The sequence below is a fragment of the Oncorhynchus mykiss genome, chromosome 24 (genome assembly GCF_013265735.2).
Source record: "Oncorhynchus mykiss isolate Arlee chromosome 24, USDA_OmykA_1.1, whole genome shotgun sequence".
Classification (NCBI taxonomy): Eukaryota; Metazoa; Chordata; class Actinopteri; order Salmoniformes; family Salmonidae; genus Oncorhynchus; species Oncorhynchus mykiss.
The window spans coordinates 26,520,047-26,532,974 of record NC_048588.1 but is presented as its reverse complement, the minus strand read 5'-3'; the positions used below and the strand labels follow the sequence as shown (position 1 = coordinate 26,532,974).

At 40.6% G+C, this 12,928-nt stretch overlaps 1 protein-coding gene across 1 annotated transcript in view; it reads right to left on the bottom strand.

The window, feature by feature from the left end:
* LOC118944061 (chloride channel protein 2-like) overlaps positions 1–12,928 on the bottom strand; it is a 64,030-nt gene that overhangs the window by 29,507 nt on the left and 21,595 nt on the right. The window contains exons 6-8 of the mRNA XM_036961697.1: positions 12,724–12,801; positions 9,049–9,127; positions 8,451–8,576 (exon numbers count right to left, since the gene is read on the bottom strand). Of these exons, the coding sequence (XP_036817592.1) occupies positions 8,451–8,576; positions 9,049–9,127; positions 12,724–12,801 (283 nt within the window). The remainder of the gene's footprint in view (positions 1–8,450; positions 8,577–9,048; positions 9,128–12,723; positions 12,802–12,928) is intronic.

Sequence of the window (12,928 nt, the reverse complement as noted above, 5' to 3'; positions counted from 1 at the left end):
GTACAATTGCCCTTATTTTAGCGCCCCAAAAATGTAATACTTCCAGATCAACTGTAATGTCAATACCATTGTAAAGCACAATTTCTCCCCTTTCCAACAAAATCAATTACATGACTTAAACGCTGCCCGTTTCTGCATAATTAAAGCAGGCAATGAGCCCCGTCGGGTCTTTTTAAAAATTGCGGGTGGGGAAGCAAAACTAATGCGTGATAGTGAGAAGGAGAGATGTCGTGTGAGAAAATGGCTTTTTTTCACTCGATATGTCCAACTTATCACCTTATCGCCTCTAAAATGTAAATAAAACACTATAAAGAGTTTATATAATGTGTCATTACATACCTATTTGAAGGTTTGTGTCGAATTTGAATCGGGTTTTTAGGGCGGTGCTAAAGTGATCTTAGAAGTAAACAGCGGCTTTGAGAATGATGATCGCATGCAATGATGATGAAAAAAATGACTAGGTATCCCCCCTTACCCCCGTCACTGTCCATTTCTTGTTTTTAAAGGATGATAGAATTGCTACACCTGGTGGAGAGAGATTGTAAGACAGAAATAGTTGCTTTATGCGTGCTGTACGTTACGACATGACACGTCAAGATGTAACGGAGGGTCAGTTTTTTCAACTTTTCTCAAATACTATAGAGTCATTACCATGTCGATCAACGCTTAAATAGAAACCTAGTTCACACCCCTGATTTTGACGTCAATACAGTCACTACAATATCATTCGTTTTCTTTGTAGCCTCGTTTGAATGTTGCGGTTGCGCACATTTGTACGGAATGGGGTGTGTTAACGTTACATGTCTTAACAAAAGACTCCACTATGCAAGTATCCATTGCAATAGAATGTCACTGCGACAACTGTTGATAGACATAGCCAGTAAATTCGCTCTGGCTATCTACTCTGATTTCAGACGGGTAAGAAAGTCTAGCTAGCTACATTTTCAGAAATTACACATTTCTAATTTTGACATAAAGTATTTGCATTTCAAGTTAAAGTGTACTGTTAGCTAGCTAGCTAACGTTACCTGTATGACCTTATTAGTCATATCTCAGAGCCATTTGTTTTGCTTGTTATAGCCTAATGTTAGCTAGCTAACCTGGTTGGTTAGCTACCTGCCGATGCATGCATGGTAGTAACATCATGAGTTGTGACTATGGTTCAATGTTTAGCTAGCTAGCTACATCTCTTAACAAAAGACTCCACTGTGCAAGTGCCCATTTTAATAGAATTTCACTACAACAACTGTTACCCAGTTAACTTGGATGCTTGACTGCTGTTGTTAGGACAGAAAGCTTGGATCAACCCTTAAAGAGATTGGTGGAGCTAAAGATTAAGAGGGTGTGAACGATGCTGAATGGGTGTAGACAAAGAAGAGCTCTCCAGTACTTACCAAAACATTCAAAGGCCATTATCTCTAAAGTCTATCAACTTCCAAAGCAGAATAACTTTCCCATTGTTCCTCAAATGCAGTGCTTGATATACCATTCTGCATCTTTGCGTCTCTGCTTTTATGCAATGTGAAAAGCACAATTTCAAATGTTGCTACATAAGACCGAATCAAGGCGGTCGGGCACATATGTTCCCAAAGCAAAACAAAAAGACTGTCCTGTTGTGAAGATGATTATATCATATTTATTTTAAGGTGCAAAAAATATTCACCTGATGTTAGAGGAAGCACATTTTTTTCTTTAAAAGTTCCTTACACATTTCTTTAGGTTGTGGTAACATTGCAAGGACATGACAAGATATGTTCCCAAAACACAAAAACTGTCCAGTTGTGCTGATGATTACAATGTTTCTATTAGGTTGAAAAAACATTTGCCTGATGTAGCAAGAATGTTCCGATAACAGATTTTGTATGTTCTTTAAAAGTCCCTTAAACATTTATTTAGGTTGTGGGAACATTGTGGGGATATGACGAGAGATAAACACAAAATATGTCCAGATGTGATGGCATACTTACAATGTTTGCATCAGGGTGCACAAAACATTCCCTCAATGTTCTTTCTATGTTCCCAGAATGATAAGTAACATTTTTTAAAGGTTTCTTTCATGTGTTAGTGTTATCTTACTGTTGAGAAAGTTAGTTGAACAACAAACCATGTAGAAATTTGGAATCACATGACAATTTATTAAACATTTATTGTAGAAACATATTTTTTTCTGTATCTTGTTGATCGTCTCAAGCTGAGATCAGACCTGAGAGATTTTGAGTATTAACCCTTGAAAAAATCCACTGCACCACTGGGATGGGACTGACACCAATATGAAACTGTTAACACCTTTACTGTGACTTCCAGGTAGTGGTCTTTGACTTTGCAAAAGAGAAGATAACTAAATCTAGAAAAAAAATATACTCTATTATTTCTTACTCTACCAATCTTCTTTATACACTCAGTGGCTAGTTTATTAGGTACACCCATCTAGTACCGGGTCGGAACCTCCTTGCCCCCAGAACAAACTGAATTCTTCAGGACATGGAAACGTTGCAGTTGGATATAGGGGGCGCTATTTACATTTTTGGATGAAAAACGTTCACGTTTTAAACAAGATACTTTGTCACGAAAAGATGCTTGACTATGCATATAATTGACAGCTTTGGAAAGAAAACACTCTGACATTTCCAAAACTGCAAAGATATTGTCTGTGAGTGCCACAGAACTGATGTTACAGGCGAAACCCAGATAAAAATCCAATCAGGAAGTGCCGCATTTTTTGAAACCGCCTCATGCCAATGACTCCTTATATGGCTGTGAATGAGCTACGAATGAGCTTATGTTTTCCACGCATTCCCCAAGCTGTCTACAGCATTGTGACGTCTTTTTAGGCATTTCCATTGGAGAATGGCTGTAAGGTACCATATTTGGCGAGTGGTCACATGGTGTCTCCCGGACAAAATCTCGTAAAATACTGAGGTAGCCATTTTTCCAATCACTTCTTATGAGAAAACAATTGCCTTGATGGATATATTATCGAATATATATGTTTAAAACACCTTGAGGATGGATCCTAAACAACGTTTGCTGTGTTTCTGTCGATATTATGGAGCAAATTTTGAAAAAAGTTTGCCGTTATAGTTGAAGTATTTTTCGGTCGATTTCTCAGCCAAAACTGATGAACAAAAGGGACTTTTTTCGCCTACAAAAATATAGTTTTAGGAAAAAAGGTACATTTGCTATCTAACTTGGAGTCTCCTGAGTGAAAGCATCTGAAGTTCTTCAAAGGTAAATTATTTAATTTGGTTGCTTTTCTTATTTTCGTGAAAATGTTGCCTGCTGCCAGCAGAGCCTAGCATAGCATTATGCCATGCTAAACTTCCACAAATGCTTGTCTAGCGTTGGCTGTAACTCATATTTTGAAAATCTGAGATGACAGTGTTGTTAACAAAAGGCTAAGCTTGTGTTTGAATATATTTATTTCATTTCATTTGCGATTTTCATGAATAGGAAAAGTTGCGTTATGCTAATGCACTTGAGGCTATGATTACGCTCCCGGATACGGGTTTGCTAGTCGCAAGAAGTTGGTATCAAGGGACCTAAAGTGTGCCAGGAAAACATTCCCCACACCAGTACACCACCACCAGCCTGTACTGTTGACAGCAGACAGGATGGGGCCATGGACTCATGCTACTTACGTCAAATCCTGACTCTGACATCAGCATGATGCAACAGGAACCGGGATTCGTTGGACCAGGTAATGTTTTCCACTCCTCAATTGTCCTGTCTTGGGGGTGGCGTGCCCACTGGAGGCGCTCCTTCTTGTTTTTAGCTGATAGGAGTGGAGCCCGGTGTGGGTATTGCATTCCGAGATGACGTTCTGCACACCACTGTTGTAATGCGCTGTTATTTGACAGTGTGTATGTAGCCTGCCTGTTAGCTTGCACAATTCTTGCCATTCTCCTTCGACCTCATTAACGATCTGTTTTCGCCGTCAGGACTGCTGCTGACTGTATGTTTTTTGTTTGTCGCACCATTCTCTATAAACCCTATACGTTGTCAGGCTTGACAAGCCCAGGAGGCTTTACCACCCTGAAAGTCGCTTAGGTTACTCATTTTGCCTATTTTAATGCTCAATCGAACAGTAACTGAATGCATCGATGGCTGTCTGCCTACATGCCACGGCCACGTCTGTAGGAGCGAACCATTTTCGTGTACCTAATACACTGGCCACTGAGTGTATACCGTACTATTGGGATGTTTTTATATTTATTTTCCCTACAATCTTCATTTCAGAAATCATGTAAAATGACTGCCTGGCAGATTGCGGTGAGATGTACATAGATGTGTATATGTTCTAAGACACATACTACTACTACTACTGTACTACTACTAAAACCTCTCCCTCAACGTCAGCAAGACAAAGCAACTGATTGTGGACTACAGGAAACAGATGGGGCGAGCACGCCCCCATCCACATTGACGGGGCTGCAGTGGAGCGGGTCGAGGGCTTCAAGTTCCCCAGTTTCCACATCACCAAGGACTAAAGGTTGAAAAGATTTGGCTTGGCCCCTCAGATCCTCAAAAGGTTATACAGCTGCACCATTGAGAGCATCTTGACTGGCTGCATCACTACGGGTCCGTTGTGGGCCATTCAGCATTTTTCATGCTGTGGTTGGGAGCGGGGGCAGTCACATAAATACACATACAGGTCCAGTTTTGGCCGTTCTGCTGCACTAGGTGAGAGAAGAAAATTGATGCCTTCCTCCTATACCCTACAAAACTAGAAAGGTCCTATTACCATCTAAAATATGTATTTTCCAGAAGCTGAAGTTTGGTTCATTTTAGAATCTGTGAAAGGTGAAAATACGTATTTCCAGACATTGAAAAAAACGTATTTTCTGGTCATAAAAAAAAACGTATTTTCTGGTCGTTGAAATCTGGTTTATTTTCAGTTTTGAAGTAAAGGTGAAAAAGCGTTCTTTCCGGATGTAGAAAACACTTATTTTCAGTTCGGAATTAAAGTTGAAATTAGGCCATTTATTGAACCAATCAAGGCTGGTCCAGACCTGACAAAATCTGTCCCAAACATAAACGGTTATAATTGGTTCAGATTTGGCCTTCACTGGACCAAAAATCGATGTCAGAAATCAAGGCTGGTCTGGACTGGACCAAAAGAAGAAACCCAAAAGACATTGGTGTCAGTCCGTGCTTACTGGGGTGCAGCTTACAGTGTGGTCCCGCAATGGAATTTTATGAATGCCCATCCATCTGGTAGACCTACCGTTTGTAAAACACCAAAAAAAGACGGACTGTCCGGAAAGGACCAGAAAAAAGACATCGGTCTGTGTTTACTGGGGTGTAGCCTACAGTGTCGGCCGCAATAGAATTGTATGAATCTGTGGTAGGACTAACGTTTAGAAAACAGGCAGTTGCATTGGCTTTATTAGTCCTGATTCCTGTGACTAATCAATTTGACTATTTAAGCTCTGAATATCAGCTACACAACTTTATCAAGAGTTATCCTCAGCCTATTATTGTCACATGCGCCGAACAATTGTCATTGTTTTTGGAAGAAATATGTGAGGTGTTATGTGTTGTTGGAGGTGCTGCTTGGTCAGTTTAGCTCGGAAAATGCCATCTTCGTCAAGCTGCCACCATAATCCTGCCTAATGGGAGGGCCGGCCGGCCCTGTGCATAAACATCAGTCAAGGATATTCGTATTATAATTAAATTTGGTACACATGTTGCAAATATTGTCAAGACTCAACTTATGCAAGAACATTCATGGTGGTGCTATAACGGGCACATCTCTTGATCTATTTGACTCAGAATGATGACATTTGGCACGCATGCTCAGGGATATGAGTCTAGCTAAACCACCCTATATCTCAGACACCACTGACCCGATACTGACGAAACTTGGGTGAATGATGCATCTTGCCATAGAGATCCTGCATTTACAATATTACACTAATTAGCCCAAGAGGGGGGGGGGGGGGGGGGCGCTATAGTAATCCACTGTAAATTAGTCACACGAGATATCTCAGAAACTACTGGCCTGATTTTGGACAAAACTTATGGTGAATAATGCGTCTTGCCATAGAGCTCCATAATTTACACTTATTGGCCCATGGGGGGCACGGCATCATTCATGGGGGAAGACATGTTTATTGTTGCCTTGTTTGTTATCTATCCTGATTGCCTAGTCACTTTTACCCCTTCCTACATGTACATATTACGTCAACTACCTCGTATCCTTGCACATTCACTCGGTACCGGTACTCCTTGTTTATAGCCAAGTTATTGTTATTTATTGTGTTAATATTTAACATTCTTATCTGCAAATGTTCTTACTTTTTAACTCTGCATTGTTGGGAAAGGGATCTTAAGTAAGCATTTCACGGTAAAGACTACACATGTTTTATTCGGCGCATGTGACAAATAAAATGTGAATTGATTAACATTCTTTGGATAATATCCTAATGAAATAGAATGATTTACGAAGATTGAAATGCCATTTCTTTAAAAGTTTTGCAACTTCATATAATAATTTAACATTATACATCAATATAATGTGCCTTGGTTAGGGAGGTGACCAAGAACCCGATGGTCACTATGACAGATCTCCAGAGTTCCTCTGTGGAGATGGGAGAACCTTCCAGAAGGACAACCATCTCTGCAGCACTCAATCAATCAGGCCTATATGGTAGAGTGGCCAGACGGAAGCCACTCCTTAGTAAAAGGCACATGACAGCCAACTTGGAGTTTGCCAAAAGTCACCTAAAGACTCTCAGACCATGAGAAACAAGATTCTCTGGTCTAATGAAACCAAGATTGAACTCTTTGGCCTGAATGCCAAGCGTCACGTCTGGAGGAAACCTGGCACCATCCCGACAGTGAAGAATGGTGGTGGCAGCATCATGCTGTGGGGATGTTTTTCAGCGGCAGGAACTGGGAGACTAGTCAGGTTGAGGGAAAGATGAACAGAGCAAAGTACAGAGGCATCATTGATGAAAACCTGCTCCAGTGCACTCAGGACCTCAGACTGGGGTGAAGGTTCACCTTCCAACAGGACAAAAACCCTAAGCACACATCCAGGACATTGCAGGACTGGCTTTGGGACAAGTCTCTGAATTTCCTTGAGTGGCCAAGCCAGAGCCCAGACTTGAAACGGATCGAAAATAGCTGTGCAGCGACCCCCCAAATACAGGTGTGCCAAGCTTGTAGCGTCATACCCAAGAAGACTCCAGCTGTAATCACTGCCAAACTACTGAGTAAAGGGTCTGAATACTTATGTAAATGTAATATTTCAGTTTTTTATTTGTAATACATTTGCAAAAATGTCTAAAAACGGGGTTTTGTTTTTGTTATTGTGGGGTATTTGTGTGTACAGTAGATTTATGATGATTTTTTTAAAGGCTGTAACGTAACAAAATGTGTAAAAAGTCAAGGGGTCTGAATACTTTACCAATGCACTGCAGAACATTGTAGCAACGCTTTGAGAAATACTTCCATTATCGTTGAAGTTTGTTTTTAGAACAATTCTGGATCATCATGTCATAAACTTACAGAATCATTTTATAAGAGTCTTGCAAGAAGTTTGCTGTTATCGGTGTTAGTAGTAATGTCTCCCTCAACATTAACTGAATATTCCAGGAATGTTTGTTGTTTGTTGTTATAGGTGTTAGTAGTAATGTCTCCCTCAACATTAACTGAATATTTTGGAAAGAATATTGTAGGTTGAAAAATTATTCTAAAGTTTCCTCTTTAAAACGTCAGACTTGATTTTCCCTAATGAAAAATGTATCAACCCATACAAAAATGTCCATTAATCATAATCCACTTATTAATTCACATTTCCTGTTGCTGCAAGATTATTTTCCTGCTGTGAGAAACTGGTCCCATTAAGATCCTATGCCTGGATAGGTGTCTCGGATATCCATTAATATTAGTGAAATATTCCAGTGATGTTTTCTCAGAACTAATTTAATTGAATGCAGATGATTGCTGAAGAATGTTTAGGGAACATTATTGGAATAATTATGTCATAATGTCACACTGTAACGTCATGAAAGCAGAGTGGGAATATTCCCTGCTTGTTGTTTTGCATGTTTTTGATAACATCTTCATCAACATTAGCAGAACGTTCACGTAATATATTCTCAGAGCCATTTCTATTGCTCTCACATTTTCCTGTGTCAGTATGTTTTAAAAGTACTTGTACATTGTGTTATTACATTACCTGGAATCCTAATGAGAATGTTTGGGGAATGTTCTGCTGTGGTTGTTACAGATGTTGTACACAACATTTTAGTGAACGTTATGAGAAAATTCCAAGTATAATACATTTAAAACACCTTAAAAAACAATATTTGGTTATCAAAAACATTATTAGAATGTTTTTAGGATGTTCTCATCCTAAAGTTCGATAAAACCCGAACTATAACATAAGTTAATGGTCTGGGAATGCTCCCAGTCTGCTGGGTACACATGTAAACATGTCTTACCCTCGTCTCTGTTCCACACGGCCAGAACTCTGTACATGAAGGCAGTGACGGTGGCAGCGAAGAACCCTCTCCAGTAGTTCCTCACAGTGAAGAAAGTAGACATTGCCTCAATACTGAACAGCAAACCTATCACACACACGCATAGGCACACACAAACACACACACACACACACACACACACACACACACACACATTACTTAGAAACACACAGGAAGATCATTAGTAACTATGCCCCAATCAGGGGAGTGACGGGTGTAAGACTATTTCCAAGATAAATACACAAAGAAGAGGACTAAAGGTCAAGAGGACTAAAGGTCAAGAGGACTAAAAGTCAAGAGAGGACCATGGAAATAGTGTTTTTCCTCTAATAGGGAAATATTGATCAATGGGTCAGAGAAGTGGGAGGAATTTGTCTAGGCATTGAGCCTGAAATAGGATACTTGTTATTTGGCCATTGGCCCAGTTTTTCTCCCCCTGATTTGCTTTGGGGTCTGTGTTATTGAAGAGTAACATCAACTGCTAACAGGGGGGAAGAAGTAAACCTTCTCCGAACCAGCCAGTGTATCAGTCAGTGAGTGTTATGTTGGTGCCACTCACCTCCTATAGGGGCAGCGAAAACACAGCTCACCCCAACAGCACAGGCAACTGACAACAGCTCAATGTTCCTCGACTCATTCTGTAAGCACATTGGGAGAGGTGTGTTTACATTTACAGACACACACACAAACACAGCCTGTGAGGTAGGCTGTTGTCAGGATGGATGTAGGCCTAGTAGTGTGGAAGGAGGCAGACAATGATGCTACATTTTTCTGCACAAGGTCAGGGCTTTTATGAGCAAAAATGGGGAATAAATAAGCATGAAAAGTAGGCTACTACATTATTTACAAAATAGTCAACAGGACGAAGAGCAATATCAACTGGATTTAAATAAATAATTCAGCCCACTGACCTCCCCTTGGGCAGGCCTCAGTAATGCCTGTTAGCAATTAGCATGCACAGCAGCAAGTATAGCCCAACATATCCCTGTCACAGCTGTTGTGACAGGGGAAAATTGGGATAATGCATTTCACCATGGAATATATAATTTCACACCAACAGGTTGGCATGAACAGTTTAAACATTGCGCTCTCCAACGCACCTCAGTTTGCCTGTCACAACAAGGAAATATGAAGAATTCTTCTCCAACTACCAGGATAAAATAAAGTAAGCAAGCATTTATATTTCTTTAGCTTTGCAAGAGCGCTAAAGTGTTCATTCCCAAACATGATTACATTGTAGGTAATATTTGAATGAACAAATGCATGGATGGAAGAGTAATTCATGTGGAATCGCAAACAAAAGCCATAAAATGAGGTATATTCATATACAGTACAGATACAACACAGAGAGGAGGGGGGAGAGAAGGAAAATATTAACTTCTTATGGCTGGGGGCAGTATTGAGTAGCTTGGATGAATAAGGTGCCAAGAGGTGCCCAGAGTAAACTACCTGCTACTCAGTGCCAGTTGCTAATATATGCATATTATTAGTATATTTTGATAGAAAACACTCAGTTTCTAAAACTGTTTGAATGATGTCTGTTAGTATAACAGAACTCATATGACAGGCAAAAACCTGCGAAAAAAAATCTGACCAGGAAGTGGGAAATCTGAGGTTGGTCGTTTTCAACTCATTCCCTATTGAAGATACAGTGGGATGAGTCATGTTGCACTTCCTAAGGCTTCCACTAGATGTCAACAGTCTTTAGAACCTTGCTTGATGCTTCTACTGTGAAGTGGGGGCGAATGAGAGGGGAATGAGTCAGAGGTCTGCCAGAATGCCTTGAGCTCGTGACGCTCGTTCACGTGAGAGCGAGCTCTGTTCCATTGCATTTCTACAAACAAAGGAATTCTCCGGTTGGAACATTATTGAAGATTTATGTTAAAAACATATTAAAGATTGATTCTATACTTCGTTTAACATGTTTCTACGGACTGTAACGGAACTTTTTGACTTTGGCTCATAGTGAACGCGCTTCGTGAGTTTGGATTTGTTTACCAAACGCGCTAACAAAAGGAGCTATTTGGACATAAATGATGGACATTATCGAACAAAACAAACATTTATTGAGGAACTGGGATTCCTGGGAGTGCATTCTGATGAAGATCATCAAAAGTAAGTGAATATTTATAATGTTATTTCTGACTTCTGTTTACTGCACAATATGGCGGATATCTTTTTGGCTTGTTTGGGCTCTGAGCGCCGTACTCAGATAATTGCATCTGCTGCTGCTTTTTCCGTAAAGCTTTTTTGAAATCTGACACAGCGGTTGCATTAAGGAGAAGTGTATCTAAAGTTCCATGTATAACACTTGTATTTTCATCAACATTGAGTATTTCTGTAAATTGATGTGGCTCTCTGCAAAATCACCGGATGTTTTTGGAACTACTGAACATAACGCGCCAATGTATACTGAGATTTTTTTATATAAATATGAACTTTATCGAACAAAACATACATGTATTGTGTAACATGAAGTCCTATGAGTGTCATCTGATGAAAATCATGAAAGGTTAGTGATTAATTCTATCTCTATTTCTGATTTTTGTGACTCCTCTCTTTGGCTGGAAAAATGGCTGTGTTTTTCTGTGACTTGGCTCTGACCTAAAATAATTGTTTGTGGTGCTTTCACCGTAAAGCCTCTTTGAAATTGGACACTGTGGTGGGATTAACAAGAAGTGTATCTTTAAAATGGTGTGAAATACTTGTATGTTTGAGTCATTTTAATGATGGGATTTCTGTTGTTTTGAATTTGGCACCCCCTGCACTTACACTGGCTGCTTTCTTGGGAACAGGAACAATGGTGGCCCTTTTGAAGCATGTGGGAACAGCAGACTGGGATAAGGATTGATTGAGTGTGTCCGTAAACACACCAGCCAGCTGGTCTGCGCATGCTCTGAGGACGCAGCTGGGGATGCCGTTTGGGCCTGCAGCCTTGCGAGGGTTAACACGTTTAAATGTTTTACTCACGTCGGCTACAGTGAAGGAGAGTTCGCAGGTTTTGGTAGCGGGCCGTGTCAGTGGCACTGAATTGTCCTCAAAGCGAGCAATGAAGCTGTTTAGTCTGTCTGGGAGCAAGACATCCTGGTCCGCAACGGGCTGGTTTTCTTTTTGTAATCCGTGATTGATTGATGGTCGAAGCAATCTTGAAGCGTGGAATCAGATTGGTCGAACCAGCGTTGAACAGACCTGAGCACGGGAGCTTCCTGTTTTAGTTTCTGTCTATAGGCTGGAAGCTACCAAATGGAGTCATGGTCAGCTTTTCTGAAAGGAGAGTTAGGGAAAGGAGAAGTTAGAATAACAGTGATCCAGGATTTTACCAGCCCTGGTTGCACAATCGATATGCTGATAGAATTTAGGGAGTCTTGTTTTCCGATTAGCCTTGTTAAAATCCCCAGCTATAATGAATGCAGCCTCAGGACATGTGGTTTCCAGTTTACATAGAGTCAAATTAAGTTTGTTCAGGGCCATCGATGTGTCTGCTTGGGGGGGAATATACACGACTGTAATTATGATCGATGAGAATTCTCTCGGTAGATAATGCGGTCGGCATTTGATTGTGAGGAATTCCAAGTCAGGTGAACAGAAGGACTTGAGTTCCTGTATGTTGTTATGATCACACCATGCCTCGTTAATCATAAAGGAACCCACCCCCCCGCCTCTCTTCTTACCAGAAAGATGCTTGTTTCGGTCGGCGCGATGTGTGAAGAAACCAGCTGGCTGTACCGACTCCGATAGCGTGTCTCGAGTGAGCCATGTTTCCATGAAGCAAAGAACGTTACAGTCTCTTATGTCTCTCTGGAATGCTACCTTTGCTCAGATTTCATCTACCTTGTTGTCAAGAGATGACATTGGCGAGTAGTATACTCAGGAGCGGTGCGCGATGTGCCCGTCTCCGGAGCCTGACCAGAAGACCGCTTTGTCTGCACCTTTTACGGCGTCGTTGTTTTGGTTCGCCGGCTGGGATCCGATCCATTGTCCTGGGTGGTGGGCAAAACAGAGGATCCGCTTCGGGAAAGTTGCATTCCTGATCGTAATGATGATGAGTTGACGTTGCTCTTATATCCAAATAGATATCCAAATAGATATAGCGATAGTGATAAGATGTACTGTGGTTTAGTTGTGAGGTTAGGGTATGGAAGTGAAATACTGACAGAGGCATGTATAGTGTTGAAAGCTTATTAAGAACATATTGGTAACAATGTGGTAACGTGTGTGTACAGGTGTAGTTTACCTCATAGATTCCTCCAAACAGAGACATGAACTTGCAGAGAAGTGCAGCACCAAGACTGGCAATGTGAACAAACGGACTCTAGAGAGGAAGAAAGAATGACGTGAATTATTTCTTAAAACACCTGGTATATATATTTGTGTTACATACTTAAAGAAAACCACATCACACTTAAACTTCAGTTTCACTCACCCCGGAATAAAAACAA